Source organism: Prionailurus viverrinus, chromosome F1, assembly GCF_022837055.1.
Source record: "Prionailurus viverrinus isolate Anna chromosome F1, UM_Priviv_1.0, whole genome shotgun sequence".
Taxonomy (NCBI): domain Eukaryota; kingdom Metazoa; phylum Chordata; class Mammalia; order Carnivora; family Felidae; genus Prionailurus; species Prionailurus viverrinus.
In genome coordinates, this window is record NC_062577.1 from 17,689,817 (window position 1) to 17,716,115 (window position 26,299).

The 26,299-nt window shown below is 51.2% G+C and overlaps 2 protein-coding genes across 5 annotated transcripts in view; one reads left to right on the forward strand and one right to left on the reverse strand.

The window, feature by feature from the left end:
- RASAL2 (RAS protein activator like 2) overlaps positions 1-6,516 on the forward strand; it is a 355,403-nt gene extending 348,887 nt beyond the window's left edge. For all 4 annotated transcript variants that reach the window (XM_047840334.1, XM_047840335.1, XM_047840332.1 and 1 more), the window contains exon 18: positions 3,923-6,516. In XM_047840334.1, coding sequence (XP_047696290.1) covers positions 3,923-4,087 — 165 coding nt within the window. In that variant the 3' untranslated portion in view covers positions 4,088-6,516. The remainder of the gene's footprint in view (positions 1-3,922) is intronic.
- A 2,985-nt stretch (positions 6,517-9,501) lies between these two features.
- CLEC20A (C-type lectin domain containing 20A) lies at positions 9,502-26,299 on the reverse strand. The gene is made up of 8 exons (XM_047841121.1): positions 26,260-26,299; positions 23,031-23,396; positions 21,469-21,534; positions 19,218-19,583; positions 18,020-18,112; positions 13,185-13,304; positions 12,317-12,402; positions 9,502-10,506 (listed from the first exon to the last, which is right to left on the reverse strand). Exons 1-8 carry the CDS (start codon positions 26,297-26,299, stop codon positions 10,375-10,377), a joined length of 1,269 nt encoding a protein of 422 aa, XP_047697077.1. The 3' UTR covers positions 9,502-10,374.

The window sequence follows — 26,299 nt, forward strand, 5'->3', positions numbered from 1 at the left end:
TCTATTAATAACCACACCAGGAGAGATTTTGGTTCTGATGAGATAAAGCAGATCATTTTCATAATTCCAGCTGGTCTAAAACTGTGTCAGTCTTTAGCAGAGGAAGCTTGGGTCTGTCACGACCATGGCTCCATACACAAAGATTGCTGCCCACTCCTGTCCCCTATATTGACATCGAGGACAAGACGATGGGGTGTGAAGCAAGAGCCCTAGGCATGGACGGTGACAACAAGGAAGGGAATAGGATCTCTCAGGCCTCGAAAGCTCTGGACAGTAAGGACCTTCTCGAAGTCAGCCAGGAGGGCGTCACTGTTCAGCAATGGGGGAAATGTGATCCTTGGGGCATCAGTCAGTGTCGGCTTGTGGACTGGCTAACCCAGACATTTGGGGGCCATACCTGAAGACAGTGGTTTTCAAATGCTTTCATTCCGTGGCCTATTTTGGTCGAACCAAAGGGACCTTCCGTAGATCAGTTCCCAACCGCTCATGTTGACCACCATCAACAAGGACCATTCTCAGCTCAGGGATTAAATCACCCTGAGGGTGGCTAAAATAGCAAATTACTTTTTCGAACATAGGCATTACCGTACAATAAGCTTTCTACCAGAGGCCCACCGTGGATCCCTGAAGGATACTTGGAGAACCCACTAGACCACATTTTGAAAACCAGTGTATCATGTATAGCACAAGTCATAAACACTGAAGCTAATTTTTTTTTTTAAAGTATAACCTCCAGTTCCAGTTGTTGTCTTACTGACACATTAAATTCTGATTATAGCAGAAGACTTTGAACCTCTTTTGGCATCCTTTATACTGAAAGACCTTTTATATCAGATCCTTTCCTTAATCTTACGTGTTTGATGGGGCAGAGCAGCCTTTCTGGCTGCATTGAATGGAATGCACACACGTTTGGGGTGAAAGCTTCCCAGTGAGGTAGCCCATACTTTTATGTCCCTGGCATCTTGCTTGGTGCCACTGGCAGTGGAAAATATTTCTGAACTGAATACGGTTGCCTTCCTTCTATTAGAGCTGATCCCAGCATTTCCCAAAGCGCTAAAGGCCTGGTGCCCAGTGAACTGGTTTTCATCTGTCCACAGTCCTGCGCCCCCAGAGGCAAGGCTTGTCCCTGAATTCAGTCTCTCCATCCCCTAGAGTTTATGCTGTGAGGCCTGACCTGGCTCAGCCACTTCCTAACGGGCACTGTGAGAGGATGTGCGTTCCTCTGGTGAGGGCAGAATCACCTGTCTTGGACCCTGTGGCACGGCCGTGGGGATCCTGGTGATGGAACTGAGGGGACCATTTCTCAAACGTCACACTAGGGACTGTGCCACTTTCACCCCCACCCCAGGATCTCTCCACGTGGCTCAGATGGAGAACAGAGAAGGGCTTCCCCTCTGAGAAGCGAGCAGCTGCCTAGTTACTGTTGCAAAGTGATATCTCCGCTGTGTTAAATTACAGGTCATAAATGGAGATGAGATTATTCAAACAGGCAAGTAAACCCGGTCCGTGCTCTAGCCGAGCAGTCCCAGCCCTGGCCCAGCACACTGGCCTCCTACGCATTCCAGCTCCTGCACTCCCCGCACTGGAAATCCTTCCCGTCAGGCGTGGACTAGACTGCTTTGCCTTTCAAGCCAGGCGGAATCGAAACGTCAGAGCATCTTTGCCAACTGCGCTTGACTTTCAAAAGTCCCTATTTGATTATTTTTCTTTTACTTTTTGTTTTATTTTGAGAAGTTGGCAGTGGGGGGAACGACAAAAGGGAATTTGTCCACTTGGAAACTTTCAGCTTTTCAGCAGGGGGTTATCTGGCTTCAGCTGTTACTCTTGTAGGAAATAAATAATTGCAACCCTTCTTAGCCTTCTTTTTGACCCTTTAAGGATCAAATAACTTTTTACGAATTAAAAAGACATATATTTGGGGGTAAACCTGAAGAATCCCACGTTCCTTAGTATTCGGGCCTTATATTTTATCTTAATACTGAAATTTCTTTTTTAATCATTTTAAGATACTCTTGACCAGTATTTTGTTCAGAGATGATTCTTAACCATCAGAGGGAAATGTCATATTTGATCCCCACTCTTTACTTCCTGGTAACCCCTGGCCAGTCCTTACCTACTGGCTTTTTTTTTTTTTTTTTTTTTTTTTTTTTTTAAGTAGGCTCCACACCGAGCATGGAGCCCAACATGGGGCTTGAACTCACGACCCTTAGTTCACCACCTGAGCTGAGATCAAGCCAGACGCTCAACCAACTGAGCCACCCAGGTGCCCCCTCTGGCTTGTTAAAGATCTGTACTTGTTATCCCAGAAACTCCATGGACTATGGTTTGTTTTTTTAATTACTATTTTTTAAGCCTCACAGATCTTTCTTTCTTTGAGTTTGGCCCACCCTGAAAATGAGTTACCCGCCCAAAATAAAAAGAATCTTACACTAGATGAATGCTGACCTAATAATGCTGATTTTATGTGTCTTACCACCTGAGATCTCCATCAGGGAAAAGGAGGACATTTTTTTTTTAAATGATAATAACAAGGTTTTCATTTTTTCATGCTTTTGAAACCATTTAGCCCAGCTGCCCCCCCCCCCAAAGCAGGAGATGAAAGGGGAACATAACTTGATGCCGTTGTCCCTTCCCCCAGGTGGACATTCGGCACCCCCGCTGGCCCTGGTAGCTGCTGCGGGAGCACAGGGAGCAGTGTCCCACCCTCAGCCCTCCTGTCTTCCCTGATCCTCCCTGCACCTTGCAGCGAAGGCCTTACCGCACTTCCCCTTCCCCGGGGTAGATTCGGACACTGCCGGGATAGGAAAGCTCCTTTTGGCTTTGGGGGGTTGTTCCTCACACGTTTTTTCTTTTTAATTTCATGGACGTAGGTAAAGATCGCCCTTCTCAGCCTTAACCCCTTTTCTGGAAAATGACAACTTCATGTTGGAAAGGTTCTGGGCTCATTTACCCACCTGCTGAAACTAAGATTAGGGTTTCTCTCCTAATCTTTGGGAGACTGATAATATTTTGATGGGGTGATTTTTTTTTTCTTTAAACATAGATGAGCCTGCTTTCCTTTAGATTGCCATATTTTGGGGGTGTTTTGGCCCTTCCCCCCCCCTTTTTTTTTTTATATAAGTGTATATAGTCAACAATCTTTGGTTCCAAAATATTGGTTCTAAGGCATTTTTCCCCCAGAGACTCGAAAGTAAAATGAAAGCAGTCTCCTTATTGGGAAGCTTTCCTGGAGTAACTCTGAGCTGGAATGAGTCTAGGAGCTTGTGTTCTCTGTTTGTTTCCATGTGTTATGTTTCCGGCATCCCCTCCGGCCACATCTCCCTTCCCATATTCAAACGACCCCTCAGTCTGAGCTTCTGGCTGCTTTTTCTCCTCTTGCTGTTGCGTCCTCACTTTGTTGGTGACTATAAACTGCCACCATGTATCGTTTTAATTTTGAGCACAACGTGAATTCTTTCCAAATGTGACTGGTGTGCCCTCTTTGGGGGCCGAGCTCCGTAGAGCACACAGCACTTCTCCTCTGTGAAATGAAACCTCTGGTGCTTCTTTCTTTGCCACCTAATTTCCTTGTTTTAATTTTGGCCCAAAGCACTGAATACCTTAAGGCAGCTTGACACCTTGTTGCACCGTCTGCAGTAACACATGGTGTTGTTTTCACATCGTCCCGGTGTCCCGAGGGATTATTAATAACCAGTCCTGCTGTGCTGAAAGGAAAAAACGAGAGAAAATGAACACAGACCCATTGGGCTCAGGGAAGCTGAACCTGAGTAGTGTGCAGAAAGAGGCAGAGACGTTCCATTTGTCTGGGAAGCATCATGCGTACTGCTGTTTGATAGAAAGTACTAGAACAGTCATTGAGTGGAGTATCACGCCGTGATGTCCTGCATGTAGCCCGAATAAAGCCCCGATTCGTGTGTTGCAGGAAAAACGGATCGTGTCCCTGGATTCGGCCAACACCAGACTGATGAGCGCACTGACCCAAGTGAAGGAGCGATACAGTGTGCAGGTCCGCAATGGCATCTCCCCCACCAACCCCACCAAGCTTTCCATCACGGAGAATGGTGAATTCAAAAACAGCAGCTGCTGACGGGCTCTGTGAATAGACAGACTGTGGGAGGAGACAGAAGGAAGTCTCCCCGCTCTCCTGTCCCCAGTCCTTTCCCCAACCCCACCAGGTTTACAGAATGTTGCTACTTCAAAACAGCAGAGTGGCGAGAAACTCTTGAATGAAGAAGGAACCTTGTCTTTCAGGGCAGAAGGCTAAGCCTTCCAAGGTCGACGCTTTCCCCCCATGTCTCTTGTGTACATAGGGAATTTAGTTCTGGGCCATGTACAGAAAATACCACTGTAATATACCAAAAGGAAGTTAATAATGTAGATTACCTTTTTAATTATTACTATTTTTATTATTGTTTTCCTCTTGTTGAAAGCACTGCAGTTGTTAGAGGAGGAAAAAGTAGGAACGATGTGTGAGTGAGAAATGAGCCCAGGGGCTCAGTAGGTAGAGACCGAGTGTCTATCTGATAGACATAGGATATCGTCAGAATGGATTTTTCAGGGATTCCCCTGCCAGTCTCAAAACCCCACTCTGGCCCCCTTGTCCTGTAGGAGAACATGCAAATACCAAGAACCAAACAAAACAATTTGTCCCGTTGGCCAACCCAAGACTGGTTCCGGACGGACGGCTAATCTGATTTGGGAATGCGCTGTCTCGGAAAACACAGATAAGAGCTGTGGCATCAAAACCGGACTTTAGGAGTGATTTCTATTGAACTCCTGTTGATGTTTATTTCCTTCTGCCTAGAGCAGATGGGAATTTTCCACTTTAGATAGGGGGCTTTTTTTTAACCCCAGTTGTAATAAAGGGTGTTCTTTTTTTCCTCTTTAGAGTTTACAGAACTATAAATATTCGTGTCTCTGCATCCCGTCTCCATCTGCACCACCCACTGCCCTCTCCTCCCCATGGTGGGAGCAGTCATCACATCAGGGTTTACTCTCCCCTGGAGAGGTTGTCCCAATATGCTGTCCATAAGCCATCCAAAAGAAACACCCTTTCTTCCACACAGAAAAGGGCTAATCATACCATAGCAGGAATCTCTGACTATTTCCTATTAAAAAACAAAAACGAAAAAACAGCTTTTCTATTTGTAACTTCATTTTTGTTTGGGATAAAGATTTTATCCATTGTACTAGCAAATCTCTGGGCAGGGTAATTTTATCTCAGTCGTTAGCTCTTAAATGGCTTCTTCTAATTCCCTCACTGAAATTTGGAAAGGAAATCCAGACCCAAAGCATCGCCCTCTCACACAAGTCAGGATAACTCCTGTACAATAAGAAAACGAAAAGCGAAGGACCGCGCACTCCAGCTGTTCTCCCGCGTTCTTCGTAGATGTGGCAATAATGACTGTGTTGTACCGATTTGTCATCCTTGGCTTCACTGTGGGACAGAAACCGTCGTGGAAGCTCATTTACTTCCCTTTTTTCCCGAGGTGTGAAATGTCATCTTGAATGCAAACTTGATTATCACAAGTATGGAATGTGACGTCTTAAAACGGACATTATGTATACAAATATATATACGTATATACTCACACATATGTACATATAACTGCACAAATAGGAAAGTTCATGCCTTCTCCGCTGTCAGATATAATGTAAAAGGGTTTTTGAATCTCTTTAAGCAAGATCTAAGCAGTTCTTTATACTGAGAAAGCAACATTTCCCAAATAAGTTAATGATGTTTGTTTCAAATTATGAACTATAAGGAAATTTTTAAAAAGGAAAAAAGGAGAGGAAGATTAAAAAAAACAAAAGACGTGAGGGAGCCATATGCATGGAGTGAGTCTTTCTACATAACAGAATATCATAAGGAAACAAGAGAACATGTATCGTGTCCTCTCTTGGGTGAAGCCCAGACTCCCAGACTCCACGTCTGTGAATAGCCTCCCTTTCACGGTGCCCCAGGCTCGCACCCGGACCTCTTGAGCACGGCCCCCGGGGCCCAGGCGGATCTCTGTGCTGGAGCTTGCGTCTCAGCAGCCTCCCCACACCCTCCCCTCCCCCCCCCCCCCCCCGCCCCCAACCCACAGCCTTTTAAAACACTTCCCTTCACAATCGTCCCGTTTCTGCTGGTCAGAGATGGAAGGCAGGCTGCTCATGCGCTTATCTGATCTGCGGTTTTCATGTCCCCACACTTTGGCACCTGGTTATCTTCTCGACCCCTGATAGTTATTTTATATAGTCTCACCTCCTCCCTCTAAGCCTAGGGCAGGCACACTGTGGTCAAAATCACTTATTTTCATAGGAAAAAAAAAAATCTCACTAACTCTGAAGACGTACCCTTTGTTGGCAGGAGGGATGTAAACGTAGGTGGCCTTGTTCGTGGCTATTCTCAGCTCTAGCCTTGTTTCATCCTTTCTTTATAAAAGCCTTCGACTGTGCTGCAGAAAGCCTGGTAAAAGAATTGTCAGTTTCAGTGGCCTTAAGTATGTAACTTGGGTGATGTCTTGCATTGAGGTGTGGAAGCTCTGAAGTGTTGGTTAAGGCTTACGGAGGGCAGATAAGCTTACCTGTACTGGAGGGCTGGGGGCGACACAGAAAAATCAGATGTGCTTTTGATGGTGCGTATTTCTTGTTGGCATTGTGGGAGCTCCTTAGAGGGCTGCCTACTTGGGAAGATTAAATGCCCAAAGTGTTTGGAAAAATTATGCAGCCCTCTATTGCCAGGTTATCTTGAATGAAGAGAAAAAGAGTAAGAAACAAAAGTTGGAAGTCAGCTAGAAGTTCAGATTTATTACCAGATGTTAAGTTTCAGATTATCCTTTGAGCCTATTCCTATCCAAATATTTTTCTGAGTATTTCTTCTGAGAAGCTGCAATCTGTGGAACTTATTCTGAAAGACCTTCTACGTAGGTATGGATGACGGCAGCAAATAGCAGATCATTTTTACGGAGGTATTGCTTCATCGGCTTTGCTTCGGCCCGAATAACTACATACCTCTGCTCTACTGGGAGGAGGGCGTGGGTGGAGTGAGATAGCAGTGTCTTCCACTCTGCCTTCCACCCCCACGTCACCACATTGCAGGGTGCGGCGTGGACCGTGGTTGAATGGAATTTGGAGTTCAGGTGACGTGCTTGCCAAGTGCTTGTCTAGCTGACAGCCGGACTTGGCTATTAACAAGGACAGTGTGGGTTTAGGAATTAAGGAAAGAGCTTTCACACTCCCTTTTTACGTCCCTGGAGCAACAGGCTCCCTGGGCCGAAGCAGCAGAAAGAGTTACATTCCCATCAAGTCACCGTATACCCCACGTCTCCACATGCCCCACGTCTCCGCAATGTACCCCACGGCCCCAGGAGATGACACCTAGGTAACTACAACAAACACTTGAGCACTCACTGTGGTCCAGGCACTCTCACCAAGGTACCCTTGGAGCCTGGGGCAGCCTGTTGGTAAGGAAAATGTGGAAAAATGAGCTAATCAGGCTGCTCTAGGCTTTTGTTGTTTTCACTCAGTATTGAGTTGGTCCTAAGTAGCTTTCTCTGGGTGGCTTCCACCTTTCCCCGTGATGGTGTTGGACAGGGAAAGAAAAAGCAGGAGTCTCTGACTGGTGTACGACCTTGAGAATTAGCTGGACTTTAGAAGTAAAGCTTTCCAGATCTTAGTCGGCCTCAGCCTTTGTTTACGGATCTGTGGTTCTTTCGGCCCCTGGCTCTCACTGTGTCCTCAGAGGTACCCCAGGTTGGGAGCAGTTCTTCTTTGGAAGTCCCAGAGCAAGACAGTGGCCATCAAATGAGTTTGCGTTAGTATTTGCTTTGCTTTCCATCTAGGTTAAGTTCTAGTCATGTTCAGTTTGGAGTTCCTGAGAAAGCTGGTCGTGGGACTGAACTTGGGGAAGGAACCCTCTTTAGGATTGCCCAAGTCCCATGTGACCTTGAGCCCAGACTAGACTTGTCACTGGGCCTGGCCCAGCGGTTCCCGAGCCCGTGCCACAGCTTCAGTGCGTCGTCAGATACGCCCATGGGGGCCACCTCCTCCTACGGAGTGTGGAAACCAAAGGGACTTTCTTCTCCATTCCCCTTCCCCTTCTCAAGTCCGGTGTGAGATCTCCTGCTTGCCCCAGCGGTAAAGAGCTGCCTTCCCACCCCCTACCCAAGGGCCAAGAATTTGGGATACTTTGTTTTCATCAATGTGTCAGTTGAAAGAACCTATTTTACTAGTCTTTTAAAAGCAAGATAAGTTGGGTGTTGAATTTTTAAGTAGAATCTCTTTCCGTGTCTGAGTATTATTAGTTTTAGAAGCATCCTCTTGTTGTGACCCAATTATGAATGCTCTTGAGTTTAGCAAGGACAAAAGCGATGAAATTTGCATGAGATAGAATAAATATCTTATGAAGAGTGAAAGAGCGTGAGGAACACACATGATGCAGAAGGGGACTCATGTATAGCAAGCAGCCTTTCGGTAGCCCAAAGGTTCAAGAGAACAGAACTGATATCCTTTGCCTGATCTTAAAATACATGGGTAAGAAAGGCAGCCTTGTAGACAACACACACACCCCCAACCCAAAACACACAATTCCTAGGGCTTCCATTTTCTGAATGTTAATCACTTACGGAGCAGTGATTCTCAGAATTTCTTGAGCTTTTTAGATTTTCTGCTCTCATTTGTTACACGTTATAACCGTGGTTCGTTCCTCTTTAAATAATGTACGGTATGTGTTATGTGTGTACGTGAGTTCAACTGACTTGAAATTGATCTGGTTTGACGTAGATATCGTCATTCATACCACGGGGAGGGATGGAAAGAAAGTTGAATGTCACTGATCGATCTGAGAGTAGGATCCAGAAAGAAGCAGCTTTGGTTCCTAATCAGTTCATCTTCAGGTATTTGAGGAACCAACCCGGCAAGACTTGGCAAATCTGGTGTCACCCCAGGAAAGCAAAGTGGTCATTTGCCCCTATCTCAGCATGCATCGTAATTTCCTATTCATTTCCTATTTTTCATTCAGATGCTCTCATACTTCACTAGGAAATGATTTGGTTTGGGACCTAGAGCCAGATTTATCTGTTGTTGTAGAAAGATTTCCACAGAAGCTGTGTTTTGGGGGCCTCCATCGTCTGCGGGAGGGAGTACAAAGGTTTACGTCTAAATACTGTACTTAGGTCACTTCTAAACTCCCAAGGGAAAATTCTAAATTCCCAGTTCACCAAAAGGTTGAGTGCTAATTGACTCAATGACCACCATCCTGCAGAAAAGTTTTCTGAGATAAATACTAAAGGCTGAGTTTTGACTGGTGCTTAGATATTTCCTAGTTGCATTAAAACTAACTCGAGCAGACGGCACAGCACACTGACCTGAATCACACCTGTGAGTTTTACCTTCTAAATTTGATTTTGTTCTTCATCTCCAGGGCCTTAATAAGAATGTGTTAATGCACATGACTATTTTACAATGATAGCTCTAAATAATTTATTTTTTATTTCAAGAAAGAGAAATACACCTTAGAAAAACAAAACCCAAGATTTTATTTTACTTTTAAAGCCATATTTTTGTGCCGGTAGCACTTAGATTATTCCATACGTGAGATCCATATCTGCATTTCATTACCTGGGTTTGTTCTAAAGAAGATTTATTTTTGTTCTGTGAATACTTTTTGATGGTTCTTGTACATGTACAGATATAGATACGTTTGAGGTCTTTTATTGCTATTCCTACAAAGAATACAAATAAACTTTAACTTTAAACATTTCAGACTAAAGTTGCCACTGTATTTGACATGTTACCACCTTACTTCTGAGCATGTATCTGGATGATTAGAACACCTGGCAAAAAACCAGAAAGGACGTGCTTACAGGAACATTCTTCTGAAGTTCTGTCTTAGCATTGAGGACAACGTGTTGGAGAACTTCCCACCGGACAGGCAAAGAGTGTTCGGATGGAGGAGGACAAACCCACCATTAATGTGTCGTATTGCGAGGATGCCCTCGGGGAGCTCCTCACTCCGGACAGCCTGAGGTCTCTGTAACAACTCGGGTGGCTAGTGAAGAAAGTGCCCTCCGCTTCTCCGGAAGTGTGGCCTCCCTCAGCTTCTCAGCCACCACTGTCCTCTCTTTCTTCTCCAGGGAGATGAATGCGGTTTGTTTCAGGACTGGTGTTGTTTCGTTGGGGTTTGGGCTCCTGTTTGTCATTCTCAAGGTTACTGTTCCCAGACGCCTCCATCTTCCTCTGCTTACCTCCTGCACCCTATAAAATCCGGGGAGGCCAGTTTTTCCTCACAGGTGTAGCTGTGTAGTCACCTCTTCGTATATCCGCAGTTATTTCTGAGCGCCTGGAACAAACGTATGTTCTCATCTGCTAGCATCATAGACCACAAGTCACTCAAAATCCAGAGAAGATGGTGTGAGAAGCCTCCGGGTCTGCCGACATGGGCTGTTTTTTGTTCACTTCAAAGCCAACCCATTTCAATCTGAATTGCTCGTGACCTAATGTAAGCTTTAAGACTTCTCGGATCTGAAACATCAGAGAGAAACTGCCGTTGCTGTCTTGTGACCTCCCGGCCTAAACTGCCCACCGCTATGCCCTTTGTGACCAGCCATACCCTTTCTTTTTCTTACCTACGCCCCCCGGCCCCCACCAGTCTCTGTGAAGGATCGCACCTACCCCAACGGGAAAGTACATGAATCAACTGTGTTAGGACACGAGGACCACCGCCTCCACCACCACTGCCCACCCCCCTCCAAGGGGGGGTGCGGAGAGTCTGATGACAAACGGGGCTGAAACAAATGACTTACCGGTGCTTCTCAGTCCCATTTACCAGAATCACTACTGAACTTTGAAATCAGAAAAGAGGCCTCTTGAGCCCCACCACCGACCAGGTCACTGATCTCTCTAGGGACTGGGGTTGGGCTTCCCCTCCCGCTTCTTCAGGCAGTAACTTCAGCTGGGGTTAACAACCACTAATGCATATTGAGCCCTGAGCACTGGGTGCGTCTGTTACAATGTCTCTCTGTCCCCGTCCCTGGAAGCTGGCTGCAGGTGTGTTTCCTTGCCTTCTGTTTGCAATTTAAAATGCGGCTCGAACTAATGCTATATACTCTACCTTCCGACACACACATGGTTGCCACCATTTCCACCCTTTAAAGCTGTGAGGCAGAAAATTGTCCCCATTAATAGGGAACAGACACATTCCAACAGAGGTGGCCAGAAGGCGGAATTCCCCGTTTTGACCCCAATTTTCCCATTATTGGCTTTACTTTTGCAGAGAAGGAAGATGGTTTCCGGTTTGGTTCCCTCCCACACCCCCCAAAAAAAAGAGTCCTTGACTTTTGGAAACCCAGTACTCGGCACTGCGGTCTTACTGAACTTCTAACATAACGATCCGATGTCCAATTGCATCATTTGCATCATTTGCACCTGTTCCTCTTTCAACAGCGAGACGCACGGAGAGCTCGCTGGTTCCTCCCCAGGGCCCCGGACGGGCCTGTGCACGCGCGCAGGCACGTATGCACACGCACGCACACCACCGTTCTTTCTAGAAACGAGTTTGTGAGGTTTTAGAATGAGTTGCCAGGTGCTATTTATTTGGCCTGTGAGTAAATTGCAGTGAGCTACCAGATAAATGCCAGTCTCTTTTCTTGTAACATCAGGATTTGGTTAGATGACCTGTAAGGAACTCTCTAACTCTGACATCTTAACGATCATTCTCTGGTATAATTGAAAAACGTGCTTCAAGCTTTTGCTGCAGTATTTAGGAACACTTCTTCCTCTTCACAATGTCCCATCTCATAATACTTTAAAAGAACAGAGGACTGGGCAGGGTGGGGAGCCTGGAACAAATGTATATTCGGATGAGCAACAGTGATGCTGGTAACAATAGCTAATGTTTGTGTTTATTGGGCACTTACTACGTGCTAATTTGCTAAGCACTTTATCTGGAATATTTCACTTAATACCAACCATATGAATTAGGTTTCATTGGCCCTAATTCGTGAGAAAACTGATACTCAGAAAGATTAAATTACTTGCCCCAGGTCGCACGACTAACAAGTAGAAAGCCAGACCCCAATACAGGTCCTTCTGATTACACTGTCTTCATTTAAAACAAACAAACAGCTCAAGAAACATGTTACAGAGAGAAGAAAAAGATCTGAAAAAGTCTCAGCACAGGCACCAACCTGTCACCATGAGCCAGCGTGGGAACAGCAGTGGGAACAGAGGAGCTCGTGTTCCCAAGCTTTTTCTCCGGGTTTATTGGTTTGGACGGTGTCGCCTTGCATTGTCAAGCCATCTGACCAAAAGCAGGGGTGGTCTGAAGTCTCACCTCACTCAAAAATTGGTCTTTCACATCTTCTGGGTCCAGGAGAGCTGGGATGGTAAAATCTGCTTTCAGGATTCCAAAGACCTGCCCTGAAAAACAAAGGGCTGCCTGGTTCAGAGAAAATCAGCCTATTGTCGTCAGACGCTTGAAGTTCTCAACAGGACTGCCCGCCGGACACCACAGATGCTGCACAGAGATTTAGGATTTCAAAAAGGAAGAGGAAAGAAACTGCCGGGCTGGAGGATGCTCAGCCACAGTTAGGACTAACCAGCCAGTGGCCGCGGCCAGGCAGTCCTCCCCTTCTCTGTCTCTCCTGTATTTCCCCCCTTCCTTTTAACAAATCCATGAAGCAGATACTCCGCACCGCGCTGGAAATACTCACCTATCCCTGGGCCCACATTTTAAAGGCCAACGCTACCCCGGAAAGCTCTGAGTAGGTTCTCTGAGCCAATAAACACGCTCAGCCTTGGGCCACGAGCCGCTGTCATCTTCCTGGGAACTACATGCAGCCTCGAGACAGGGCCTGCCCTGTATCTGTAGAGCACTTTATAGTCTTTGACGCACCACTGCATAAATACCTCATCGTTGGCTCGCAACAACCCCATGATGTAGGCAGGGTAGTTTTTACTACACCTCTTCTGCAGCTGAGGAAGAGGAGGTTCTGAAGGGAGGATACTTGCTCCCCGAGCTTTAACAGTAGTCAGGTCGCTAACTCCAGGCTCCTCGTCCTTGTTCCTTTTGTTCCGGTTCCCTTCCCTGCACTTGATGCTGTCTCACGAAGAGGTCTCGGGTGCCCTGTGCTAAGGAGCGGCCGTCCGGATTGAACTGCTCCGCTGTTCGGAGCGGGTCCTTGGTGACCAGAGGCAGTTACCTGATGCTGGCGCCGGAGTTTTGCCTTTAGACTCTGGGTGTTCGGGTGAGCTCATGCGTTGGGCCTGAGTGGCAGCGGCTGTCTCTCTCATGGCACTGCCACTTCCTTCAGTGGTCACAGCTATAGGAGGGGGAAATAAAGGAGTCATTGCAAATACGGCCGGGAGCAGGGTGGTCTGAGATTGGCGGCTGCCCCTGAGCTAGAAGACGGGCACGGAGAGCCACCGACCGCTCTGCACACAGCCGCTGCAGAGACCGACCGACCCGGCCAGACCTTGACCCGCCCCCACAGGCTCACGCACCCAGTCCCTGCGTTGTTACCCATCGTCCCCCAGAGATCGTCCCTGACAGCAGGACTTGTGGGGCCTGGGCAGTATTACGAGGACTCTTCCCAGGGGCAGATGTTTTCTTTCACACCCCAGGGGCCCGATGCCCTCATGGCTCTGCCGGCTTCCCGGAGCCCCCACCGTTGGCAGTCAGGGACCCCTAACGTCGCCATCAAGAAGCAGCACTTCAGACTCAAGGTATTCCAAAACCAAGCTCAGCCTCCCCCCAACAACCTCCTCTCCCCTATGTGGCTGCCCGTCTCCTGAGGCCCAGAGACCCCAGGGTCCTCAGCTGCTCTCTGACTCCCTCTCCTGTCCAGTCACCAAACCCCTGTCGGTGCCTTGCAAAGGTCTTTTTTGTTTTTTGGGGGTTTTTTTTCCCAAATATGGAACGATCATATTGTTTTTGTGGTATATTATTGTAAAATATTTAAACAAAAGTATCCCCTCCCCTGACCCAAGGGCAACCACTGTTAACAGTTTGCTATAGAATATTCTTCACACACTTGGGTTTTAAAATTTGAATGCATAAAGATCTACCTTACTCTCTTTAAACGCTGCATAGTATTTCATCGAATGTACCGTAACTTACTTAACCCATCTGCTTTCAATGGACATTAGATTGCCTCCACTTCTCACTGTAATAATGCTGCAATAAAAGAGCCCTGTGTGTGGAGGACGCATATGTAAGTGTGCACCTCGTACTATTATTTCTTAATTCCCCAAAACAGGGCTTCTGTCTGAGAGGGTATTTCCATCTCAGAACAGACACGCCGCCAGAAGGGCCGCTCCAGTCTGCTCTCCCATCCAGTGCCTAGGATCGCTGATTTTTCCACTTTCCCATCAACACTTTCACCCCTTCCAATCTTTGCCCGGCTGGTAAGTAAAAAAGTCGTTTTAAAAATTCATCTCGCTTTTAGTTTGGATTTCTGGGATTCAGTGAACAAAGCTGAGCTTTTTTTAAAAATGTGTTTGCATCTACATTTCTTCAGTCACCGTCACTTGCAAACAGCCTAAAACCAATTCCCTCGCGCCCCTCCTCACGCTGCTGGCCCCACACGTGCCCTTCCTGCCCCTCCTCTCCTGGTGACTCCTCTCCAAATGCCCTCTTCTTTCCCCGCCCGAAGCACTGCACATTCCTCTGGTGAAATGAATCACTTTGTACAATCCAGACACACAGAATGGGAGAAACACGCATAGTCTCATCACCTGACTGTAACCACTGTCAACATTTCTACACATTTCCGTCCAGTCTTTTTTGCTAAGCACAGGCGGGGGTTTCCCTTCCGTATGCCGTTGAGTGCACTACGTGTATAATGTTGAACCGCGCTTTGTCCCTTTAACGCCCTGTCACGACAAGCATTGTCCCCTGTCATTATAGCCGCCTTGCTTCTATCAACTCCGGCTCTGAGCGTTTTGCTCGCTTGCTGAAAACCTCCGATGCCTCCACCTGCCGCAAGGTCAAGTCCTTCAGAATTTGTCCCTCTTTCCCTCTTCCTTTGTCACTCCCTCCCCAAATACGTGACCTACACTCTGGTCACATCAGACTGCTTTCATTCGCAAACCACACGTTTTCACACCTGCTCGTTTTTGCTCTGCTGTTCCCTCTGCCAGGAAGAATGTTCTAGTGTTTGCTACCTAAAATCCTCCGTGAACTTTTTGTCCAATTACCGCCACCTTTCCAGGCAAAATGAATGAGTCACTTTCCTGCCAAGGTGCTCAGGTCACACTTCTGGCTCAGCACTTATCAGACTGTTGTCTCTATTAGTCCCTATTAGACTAAGCTCTTTTAAAAACAGGAAACAGGTCCTGCTTTTCTTGGTATCCTCAGTTCAATGCCTTGTTCAAAACCAGTACTCAGGAAGTGACTGTTGAATTCAATCATCCACCAACGTGTAAATCACTGTTCAAGGCCTGGGAAAGATACAAAGAGGCACAAGACAGCCCCTGCCCTGTGAGATTCCACAATCTCAATAATTCATAATCTGATCATTCATAATCATTTATAATTAATAAAATGAGAACGAGGCCAGCCCCGTCTGTCGAGTAAGGACAGAGGCGGGAGATGGAATGAATCACTAAACATCTCACTAGTGAATTGAGATTAGAGTAGTATAACTGCCATTTATTGAGCATCTGTCAGATGCCAGGCACTGGACCATAGCTCATGACACTGGTATTTTTCTTGACTTTAAAGATGAGAAAAAATGAAGTTCTGAGAAGTTAGGAAACTTGCCTAAGGCCACACTGTCAGTAGTAGGGTCAACATTCCAACCCTTGGCTATCAGACTCCTACAGCCCAAATAGCCTGTTTCTCCCCTGGATTCACGCCCCCCACCCCCCGCCCCTTAAATTATTACCCAGTGAGGCTGAGCAGGTGCCCTGGCTCTGCCTGCACCCGTAGAGTGGACAGGAATGCAGCCAGGGCAGGGAGACTGTGGCCCAGCACACGACCCCGCCCTCAACCTCCTGGCCTGCAGCCTGGGCATGGGGCCTCAGGCTCTGTCACCGCAGAGGAGCAGCCGGGCGCCGGGGCCTGGCTGGTGTGGCGTCCCCAACCCGCGGCGACTCGGGCGGACACCTGTTTCACTTAGTCGTCTCCCAGGCGTCCTCCCCGCGTGCGGCCGGCTGGGGACTGCCCGCTCCGGGAGCGCGGTGAGCGGAACGTCCCCAGGCGCTCTCTTCTGTCCCCGGGAAGCTCCCTGGAAGCCGGGAGCCGCTGTCTGGGGCCGACCTGGGGGAACGGAAGGTGGAGCCGGGCACGGGGCCCGCTGCTGCCTCCCGCGGAGTCGCGGACTTGCCTTCGGTAACGGGGACCTCCGGGGACGCGTGGACGGTGGCAGGGCTCGAAGTGGCGGCCAGAGCGCGCCCTGCTCCCCGCCCCGCCCCCCCGGGGGATAGACAGCGTCCCCGGACGGCGAGCCGCTCTCGGCGGGGGGGCCCGGGCCGTGGGGCCAAGGTCGCGCCCTGGACGGTTACCAGCAGGGTCCCGGCCCCTTCCTCTCGGGGTAAGGAGTCCCCGGGGCACACAGGCTGCGGCGGAGGCCGCGGGGCAGCCGTCCCCCTGGCTGGGAGCCGCGGGGCTCTCGGGAGCGGGGCGCGCGGGGGGCGCACTCGGCGGGCCCGCGGCTGACTCGCTGCGGGAGCCGCGCCGGGCGCTGGTCCCGGCGGCAGGAGAGAAAGCTCGCGAGGGGCGCCCCGCGCCCGGGATCCCCACCAGGCCCGGGCCGTGGGACAAGGACCCCGACGGGTGGCGTCCAGCGGCCGAGGCGGGGCGCGCGGGGCGCGCGGCTCCCGGGGCCCTGCGGCGGCCCTGCGGTTCTTCCACGCCTGACCCTGCACTCCCAGTGCCGACCGGGCTGAGCCCGGCCTGGGGCGGCCAGACAGGGGCCAGGTTAGACCTCACGTGGGAAGCAGAGGACAGGATGGTACCCAGTTTCTCTACCGAATCTGACCACAGGCCCAGGCCCTGGCGCTGTTGCCGTCAGGGTGAGGGCCACGTTCCTTCGCAGCTCACAGGGAGTTCTCCTTGTAGGATCAGGGTGTCCCCGCTCAACGCTAAGCACCGCACCCCACCTGCAGCTCCTACCTGCACTCCCCCGCCCCCCCCCCCCCCGCTCCCTTTTGCAAGCTAATTCCTTCTCGGGGTCCAAACACAAACAGAATCACTTCCTCCAGAAAATCCAGATGATTACAGGAACTGAGACACTCCCCTCCTATGTCCCCATTATGCCTGTGCCTATACACACAACACCAACTATCGACACCTTGGGCTCCTTGAGAGTGGCCCCTGATTTTTCTTTGTGTCCCCAGAATAAATAAAGCTCTGTGCAACTATGAGCAAGTTCCCTAACTTCTCTGTGTCCTCAGAAAAGGCAAGAATACCTTTGTCAGATATAGGAATCTGCAACAAAGCCAGGAGAACCGTGATTCTGCCCTCAACTACCCTACTTAGCTTCAGAACTCTTGGGAAGCAAAATCAGGTAATAGCTGTGAAGATGTTTCAGGAATTTAAAAATGCTGTAGGAGAGCAATCACTGTGTTTCCCAACATGTCCCCACACATAGTCCCAACAACTCTTCTGGAATCTTTTCTCCACCCAGAGGAGCCCAGAATCACAATGGATTCGACAGGCACCTCTCCTGTGGTTCCCCCTCTGGATGCTAAACCTCGAAGGCCTCTCTGATGACTTCTCAGGAGCACTGCCCAGAGTCTTCCCCTCCGCCTCCCTCATCACCTCACTGGGGGTGCCACACAGCTTCTCCTGAGCCTCCCGCCCTGGAACTGCAAGTTAGTGGCCCAGGTCAAAGAGGGAGGTTGATGGCAACTGAGTCCCCCTTCTCCAACCCCAGCTGGCCCTTCAGGGGGTGGGGGTGGGCTGGAAAATCCTCTTCTGGGCAGATCCCACGGGGCATGCAGGTGACCTCTCCAGCTCTCAGACCCCGAGACCTTGGGACCCAGCCAAGGACAGGTCCAAAGCACCCACACAGAACCGAAAACAGGCACGTACTTGGCCTGCGCATTGTCTCCACGGCCACTTCTGAGGAGGGAGCGTGAAAGGATGGCTGGAGAGCTGTGGGCTCCCGGTGCCCAACGGAAGGGTCTGTGAGTAAGGAAGGAGAGTGGTGAGGACAGGGCCGACCTGGCACAGAGCGCCCCCAGGTCTGCCTCCCCTAAGGCCTGCCGGCAGCCCCACCAGCTGCCCATCTCAGCCAGCTCAGTGTGCATGCGTGCACGTGCGTGTGCCGGCTGCGGGCGGGGGCTTGCCGGGTCTTTAATCCTCAGAGGAGCCCTGCAAGGGAGGGACCATCATTCTTCCTTGGTAGATAAGGATCCCCATTCTCATCAAATCCAAACCACCAAAAGAAACAGCCAAGAACAGGCAGATCCACAGAAAGTGCATTAGCGGCTGTCGGGGCTGAGGGTGAGGGAGAATGGGGAGTGACTGCTCGAGGACAAGGAGTTCCTTTCGGGGTGACAAAAATGTCCTAAAATTAGTGGTGACGCCTGGACACCCCTGTGACTACTAATAGCCACTGAGTTAGACACTTAAGAAGGGTGATTTTTAAGGTATGTGGACTATATCCCGTAAAGCTGTTACAAAAAGTAAAGAAGACTGGAAAGGAAGAAGGGAGGGGAGAGGGAGGGAAGAAGGCAGGAAAGAAAGAAAAAAAAAAAAGAGAAGAAAAGGATAAGGCAGGACGCACCTGTTGCTGAGGACACACTCTACACAAGATCCAGAATAGCCAGGCAGGCCTCTGGTTCACGTGCACTTAGAGTTCAACAACAGTGACAACCGCTAACATCTGCTGGGCACCTACTCTGTGCCAGGGTCTCTGCTAGGTTTGTTCTATACATTCTCATTCAGTCTCCGAAGCCATTCGTTAAACATATTTTCCAGGAGAGGAAAAGGAGGCTCAGAGATGCCACGCGCCTTATTTGTAGCAAATGGTAAAGCCCGTGTGAGATTCCCAAGTCCATGCTTTGAACCTCTGCATTGCCCGAAAACTAATCACCATTGCTAACTGCTAATGCCCTGAGGCTCGATGGGCTCCACTCCTCCTTTCAAGCTCCCTCAGAAGCTCCTCTTACCCTCAGGGTCTAGAGGTTCTTCCTTGGGTCCAACCTCAGCATCTCCTGCTGCTCAATAAACCCATGTCCCATCCCGTTCTATCCTTGGTAAGCCCAGGGCCCGTGGGGTCACACACCGTAGAAGCAGATGAAGGGTCTCAGGGAAGAGCAGGCCAACGAATACACTCGGGGGGAGTAGCGCGCGTAGGTGCGGAGCCCCGCGCACAGTCCCGTCCCCAGCTCGGGCACTTGAAGCCAGGTGGGGATGCTGGCACCCAGGTTGCTCAACCAGCTCAGAGACCCAGAGGTTGCATTGAAGTAGAGGCCGATCCAGGCCTCGGTCTCACTCGTGATGGACTTCAAGGCCTCCTTGCCCGCCTCGTCGGTCACCATCTGCAGGTCGGCCAGGTCCGTGTGGTGGCTGTGGCAATACCGCAGGGCCTCCGGCCAGGTCATTTCTTGGTCGAATCGCATGAAGGTCTGTCGGCCAATCTGGACCACAGCTGGGGGCAAAAAACAGGGAGACCGCAGGCCTGAGGTCCTGGATCTCTGACAGACCAAGCCTCACTGCTCCCCTGGGACAGAGCTCGGGTCTGACTCGGGCCCTTGTCCCGGTCCCTGGGTGTTGGATTTGAGGAAACCCACCATTTTACAGGCAGACTAAACACCACATTGGGAGAACGGATGGGCTATCATGGCAGCAGCCGAGAGAATGCAAATTAGGAAAGGCGGGGATGAAGAGCCCTGCTGGTGGCTAAAGTCCTTACAAGCTAAGTCTGAGTTTCCATTTCTTCATCTGTGCAGTGGGCATAATAGCACCTAGACTAATTTAAAGGCCTAAACGAAACCATGTATGCAACTGGTTTCGCACCGTGCGTGCAAATAATTAACGCTTGATTGAAAGGTAGTGACACTTTATGGGGAGGTGAGGAGGAAAATGGGACAATCCTACTTTAGAGGCAGCCTCATCTGTGATTTGCAGCAGCTCTAACTATGGCGCTGGCTCTCAGGAGGCTCCAGGGCTAAGGCAGGAGAGAGACAGGGGGTGATATCCATCATATCTGGAGAGCCAGGGAAAAGACAGAGCGTGCCCATCCCAGTGGGCCCGACTTCCAGCGGGGCTCAGACAGCCCGGGATGCCGGCCTCCCATAGCCCGCACCCTCCCTCCCCCGTCTCTGCCGGAGGCTGGCCTGGGCCGACCCCCCACGACCGCCCCTTGCCAGGCCTGTCTCATCTGTAGCACACGAGCCCACGCATCTGATTCTAAACAGTGGGACTGGGAAAGGATGTGGTGCCAGATCCTGAGGGACTGATTCCAGAGACCCGATGAAGGAAACACCTCTATTTGCAGAACAGAGAGCCACATCCTCAGATTCAAATAGGGCGTCCCAAACTCTCTGACACATCCTGGTTCACCTAAGCCCGGCAAGATTTGCCTGATGTTTCCCTCAATTCCCTATCTAAACTGATTTTTTAAAGCTATCCTCTATGCAGCGAGGACTCCCCAGCCCCGAGCTATGCGTGTGGCAGACGTCATCTTTTTAAATCCTCATTATAATCCTGAGAGGTAGATGCTATCAACCTCATCATACAGGTGGGAAAGCGGGGGCCCGTGTTGGTGATGATGTGCCCAAACTCACGCCGTATTAAATGGCAAGACGAGATTCAGACGAGGTCCACCTTGGACGCCCGGCCATCTTCACTCTACAGCTCCGTATTTCGTAGCGTGCGGAAAACCGGCTCCATAAAGCAGAGGGAGTGGGGAGTGTATTCCCTTTGTCATGGATTCTTTACCCCCGATGTGAAGAAAGTTTAAAAAAATATACAGCAGGGGGCACCTGGGTGGCTCTGTTGGTTAAGCATCCGACTCTTAGTTTCAGCTCAGGTCGTGATCTCGAGTTTCATGAGTTCCAGCCCTGCGTCGGGCTCTGACGGTGTGGAACCTGCCTGGGATTCTCTCTCTCCCTCTCTCTCTCTATCTCTCTCTCTCTGCCCCTCCGCTGCTTGCTCTCTCTGTCTCTCTCAAAATCAATCAATAAACTTAAAAAACAATTAAAAACAGAAGATTCCAGGGCAGGAATATCAGAAGGGAAGTCCCCCTCACCCACCGCAGAAGCGGGGGCCTCACCAGAGCTGGGATGCAGCCTGGGCCATTAACGGCCCCTCTCTGGTTGGAGACCTTGAGCAAGTCACTTCCCTGTCTGGGTTCCTCTGAATAATAAAACCGGACTGATTCTCTCCACGGGGTTCAGCCCGGGGACAGCAAAGCCAGAGGATCCCTCAGCCAGGCAAGGGTAGGGAGGAGCAGAGGGGACACAGGTGGCATGACCCTGCCCGCCAGCCCAGGTGGACAAGTCAGAGAGCAGGCAGAGCTCCCAGGTGCGTACCTGGCTTTGGAGAGGAGGTTGGGCTGAGAGCGGGCTCTGTGGGGATGCGGTGCCCCACAGCAGGGTCTGGAAAACAGAAACAGAGCATGCGTCACGGGGAGGGAACCTCTGCAGGCACCGGGAACCAAGCGGAAGCCAGGAGATGCCTTGAGCTCCAGGGTAAACAGCTTTCTCCATCCCTGTGACATTTATTCAAGAAATATATACAGGACGAGAAAGAGGGAGATTGAGAGAGAGAGAAAGCCCCTATTTTGTGGCAGACACTATTCTGGGCCCGGGGAAAACAGCAGAAATTAGACAAACAGGATCCTGGCTTTTGAAGAGAATATGAAGGAGCCAGCCTTGCAAAGTGGTAGAAGGAGATCCCCAGGCAGAGCGAAGGCCAAGCCCCTAAGTGGGAAAGGGCAGCGTGAGTCTGAGGAGCAGAGAGCCAGTGTGGCCAGGGGCAGGGAGAGGAGATGAGGCCAAAAAGGTCAGGCAGGGCCTGGTCGGCCTCAAAAGGGACGTGACCCTAAGTGCTAAGCCACCTATTGAATGTGTTGGAGCAGAGTGACCTGGTTTGTATTTTTAAGAGCTCATTCTGTGTTGAGAACTGACTGTGGGGGCAGGGCAGACCCTCCCCCCCCCCCCCAAAGACCAGGGTGGAGGACTTGTGGAGTCAGGACGTGCCTCAGTGGAGCCCAAGGACACCAGAGGGAGGAGGGGAGAGCCTGCGCCCAGGGCCCTTTCTTTGAGGGGCTCCCACCCCTGCACATCCAGCACTCCTGACCGTCTCTACTGGCTTGGGAATCTGAAAGTCAAGCCTCGCCCCGTGGGCTGTATTTCAAGGCCCCATGACAGGCGCGCGGCGTCGCGAAAACAGGGGAGGTGTCCAGCTGTGCTCCGTGCCCCTGTTTGAGGGGTTTGGGTGACACAGAGTTGGGCTGGGCTTCGGCTGACACAGAAAAGCAGAAGCTTTTGACCAGAAAAGTGCCGTCTGGTCTGTAACTATCCCCCTGTGTGATCCCCCCAGGACGGTGGCATGGGCAGAGACGGACCAGCAGGGGCAGGATGGGGCCAAGATGGGGTCAGGACGGGGCCCTTGAGCACCGCCGATTTCCTGCAGGGATGTCCGAAGGGGTTGGTTCCCATCCACTACTCTCCCTGCCACCATGAGAGGTAAAACCGGACCTGTGCTCTGTGGGAAGAGCAACGCTGAATTCTGCTGCCTTTGCTGCGTAGATGCAAGCGGATCCCCCACCCGCTTTTCCTTTTTCCTCCCTTTCTTTTTCCTCTTCTCCCAAATCCCTAACCGGCAGGAGGGGACAGGCCAGATTTCACCTTCTCTCCACGCTGATTGCCACTTGTTTCTCTGACGGAGTCGGAGGAACGAGGGACAGAGGAGATAGAAACCAAGGCTGCAGAGACGCGTGTAGCAGCGGGGTTAAGAGAACAGCGGGTCGTCCTCGTCCCGGGAAGGACGTGACAGGGCCCGCCCCCCACCCCACCCCCCACCTGCTCGGGAGAAGCCACCCCGGAGGAAGAGCGGGCGCAGGACCGGACTCGAACACACGAACACACACCGTAGTAGCAGATGAAGGGCTTCTGCGCCGTGCACGAGGCGGCCCCGAGGTTGGGGAAGACGGATACGGAATACAGAGTGGCGCAGACGCCCTCGGCGAACACCGGCAGCGAGCTCCACACGGGCGCCGCGAAGGTGGAGCCGCTGGACCAGCTCAGGCCGCGCACGCGCACGTCGAAGAAGAGGCCGATCCACGCCTCGGTGCTGCTCGTGAGCGAATAGAGGGAGCTCATGCTGCTCACGCTGTTCATGCTCTGCAGGTCGGCCAGGTCCGTGTGGTGCCGCCGGCAGTACCGCAGGGCCTCAGACCAGCTCAGCGTCGCCTCCACCCTCGAGAACGTCTTGCCACTGTTCAGCAGCCCCAGGGCTGGGACAGGAGAGGCCGTTGGCGCATGGCTGCCCCCAACCCACCCCTGGTCCCCAAAGAGCTTCCGGCCTCAGCACAGGGAGCCTCCCAGGCCTCTTTTTTCCCCCCGCTCCACCCCTTACCGTGGGGTCTCCCCTCGCACACAGCTGTGCCTCTGGGCCTTTGCACAAGCTGCGCTCTGGGCCTGGAAGGACTGGCCACTCCCCACCCCCTGCTCCCCCCAGTCCCTCGTTCTCCAGGGTCCTTCTCTCCCCACTTGCCTTTGCCCGACTAACTGCTCAGCCCTCTGCCCCATCCTCTACACCCTTCCCATTTGCTCAGTGCCCCTTTGTTAGTGCTTAGTAACAATATCCCGTGTTGACTGAGCCCTCACGGCTCGGTGTGCCTGCAGCTCATGGAATCTTTCCAGTAACTCCCCAGGAGGGACATCACCATGCCTGTTTTGCAAATGAGGAAACCCAGTCACAGAGAGTTAAGGGACTTGACCAAGGCCACCCAGCGGGAAGGGACAGAGCCAGGACACAAGGACCATGGGAGGAGTTTCCAGGGCCAGGCCCTGAATCATAGCAGAAAACCACCCTGTTGTAGGCAGGGCTCAGAACAAGGGCTGCACATGAAAACCACCTGGGGAGTTTTCCAAATACACTGATGTGCAGGCCCACCCCACAGCAAGGATCTGCATTTGCTGGGCTGGCATCAGACTTTTGTAAAACCCCCAGGGAAAGGACCTTTTTGTTTGTCTGTCTCCACCACCAGGTGCAAGCAACTTGGGAGCAAAGAATGAGCTTTATTCATTCATCCTTATATCCCCAGTGTCCAGCACATCAGAAGGAAATGAATGGAGGGAGGGAGGAAGGAAGGAAGGAAGGAAGGAAGGAAGGAAGGAAGGAAGGGAAAGGGGGGAAGAAACAAGGAAGGAAGGAAGGGAAAGGGGGGAAGGAAGGAAGAGAGGGAGGGAGGGAGGAAGGAAGGAAAAGATGAAGGGAGGGGGGAGGAAGGAAGAGAGGAAGGAAGGGAAGGTGAGGGGGAAAGAAACAAGGAAGGAAGGAAGGGAGGAAGGAAGGGAGGGAGGGAGAGGAGGGAAGAAACAAGGAAGGAAGGAAGGAAGGAAGGAAGGAAGGAAGGAAGGAAGGAAGGAACTAATGAGCAGGTCACACATCTCCCAAGAGCCAACCCGAAGCCCCGAGATCTCAATGTTGGCTTCCTTCCTTCCTGACTCCATGCCCTTGTGGGGTCTTCACAAACAGCTGGTCAAGGGCTACTCTGCCCCGTCAGGCCCTGCAGGGGTGGAGGGGGGTGAAGGGTCTGGTGCCAGGATGGTGGGGGTGGGGGGGGGGGGTCCTAGGCCTTAAGGGATCGGCCTCACGCCAGATGCCCTAGGAGAGGACAGTAAGACTGAAGAACTGGGCACACACAGTGGCTGGAATGTGTACAATCAGGAGGACAGCTCTTGCCAAACAGGGCGAAGCTCGTCACACCCACCAGAGTCCAAGATGCTGCCTGTCTCTGAGAAAAGCTGGAGGATCCCTGCATCAGAGAAGGGGAAAAGGAAAAAAAAATCACTCTTATGATGTGTAATTCACTTTGATATTTTTTACTCTATTCTGTTTAATTTTTTGAAGTCACTGGCTGTGGCCCACTAAATTGCTTTCATACCCGGTGGCTCACAACTCGCGGTTTGAGGAACCCTGGCTGTAAATACTGTGTCCTGACGCGTCCCCGACTCCAGCCTCTGGTGCTGGGCTCCCTGTTTGTGTCCCACTGTGCGTCAGTCACACATATAGGTCCACCCTACCTGTGGCCTCTGTCCTGGGCCTCCCAGCCCATCGAATGGCACCACTCATGCCAGCATCTCCAGTCCCAGCCCAGGGGTCATCGCTGGTCCCTCCCTGTCTCTCATTCTTGGCATCCAATTGCATTGCAGATCCTGTCATTCCTCAGATCTGGAACTTTCTTGAACTTTCCGGGTCTTTCCACACCCACTGCCACCCTGGCCCAAGCCGCCATTTTCCCTCTGCAGCTGACAGCACTGGCCCCAGAGGGTCCCTCTGCTTCTACTCCCTACCCCCACCCCATCACAAGGGGACCCCCGCTCCTCATGTCCTGGGGGCTCCCACCGGTGACCACGGCTCCTTACCACACTCTGCGAGCCCTGGAGTCCTGGGCCTACTTTTCTCGAGGCCACCACAGCCTCCTGCACGTGTTCCTCACACACACAGGCTCTTCCCTGTGCCCCGGCTCCCTTTCCTGCCTTTATTCTTTGCAGTATTTCATTTACTCCTTAGGCCCAGCCCAAATCTCCCTGTTCAGGGAAACCTTGCCACCCACGTGATCTGAAGAATCCCCTGCCTTGCCGATCGCTCCCTGTGACTCTTCCTTCTTGTCACCCCACTTCTCTCTTTCACTGCACTGGTCACATCGTCTAATAATCTTGTTTGCTATCTTCTTGCCAAATGTCTTTTCCCCCCATTACAACATAAGCTCGACGAGGTCAGGGACCACGTCTGAGTGGCACTGACCAGGCACTTAGTAAATATTTACTGGTTAGATGCATAAGTGAAGAAATGAATGAGTGACATTATATGTAGGGCAGCGAACTCTAGTTCTGGGCCCGGGCCTAGGGTTTGCAGGGGGAAGGAGTGAGGGGACCCTAGCCAGGGGCTGAGGCTGAGGCTTTCCTCACCACGCCTGAGCTGACAGCTGAAAAACATTCATTCCTTTCCACTTCGTCTCCCCTTCAACCTCAAACTCTGGGAACCTCGGGGGAAAGGTGCCCCTTCTTCCATCAGACCCCAGCCCTGGGCACGCACGGAGCCTGGCGCCCTCCTGCCTTCATCCCAGGGACAGGCGGGGACGGCCTTACCTGCTACACAGAGGGACACGGGGAGCCCCCGGACGAGCAT

Excerpts from the sequence above, each read along its gene's own strand:
- CLEC20A (XM_047841121.1), bottom strand. The coding sequence starts at position 26,299 with ATGCTCGTCCGGGGGCTCCCCGTGTCCCTCTGTGTAGCAG. Across the intron at positions 19,584-21,468 it reads AACCTCCTCTCCAAAGCCAG|CTGTGGTCCAGATTGGCCGA; the intron begins GTACGCACCTGG and ends TTTTGCCCCCAG. Across the intron at positions 10,507-12,316 it reads AAGACCAATTTTTGAGTGAG|ATCCGAGAAGTCTTAAAGCT; the intron begins GTGAGACTTCAG and ends CTGATGTTTCAG.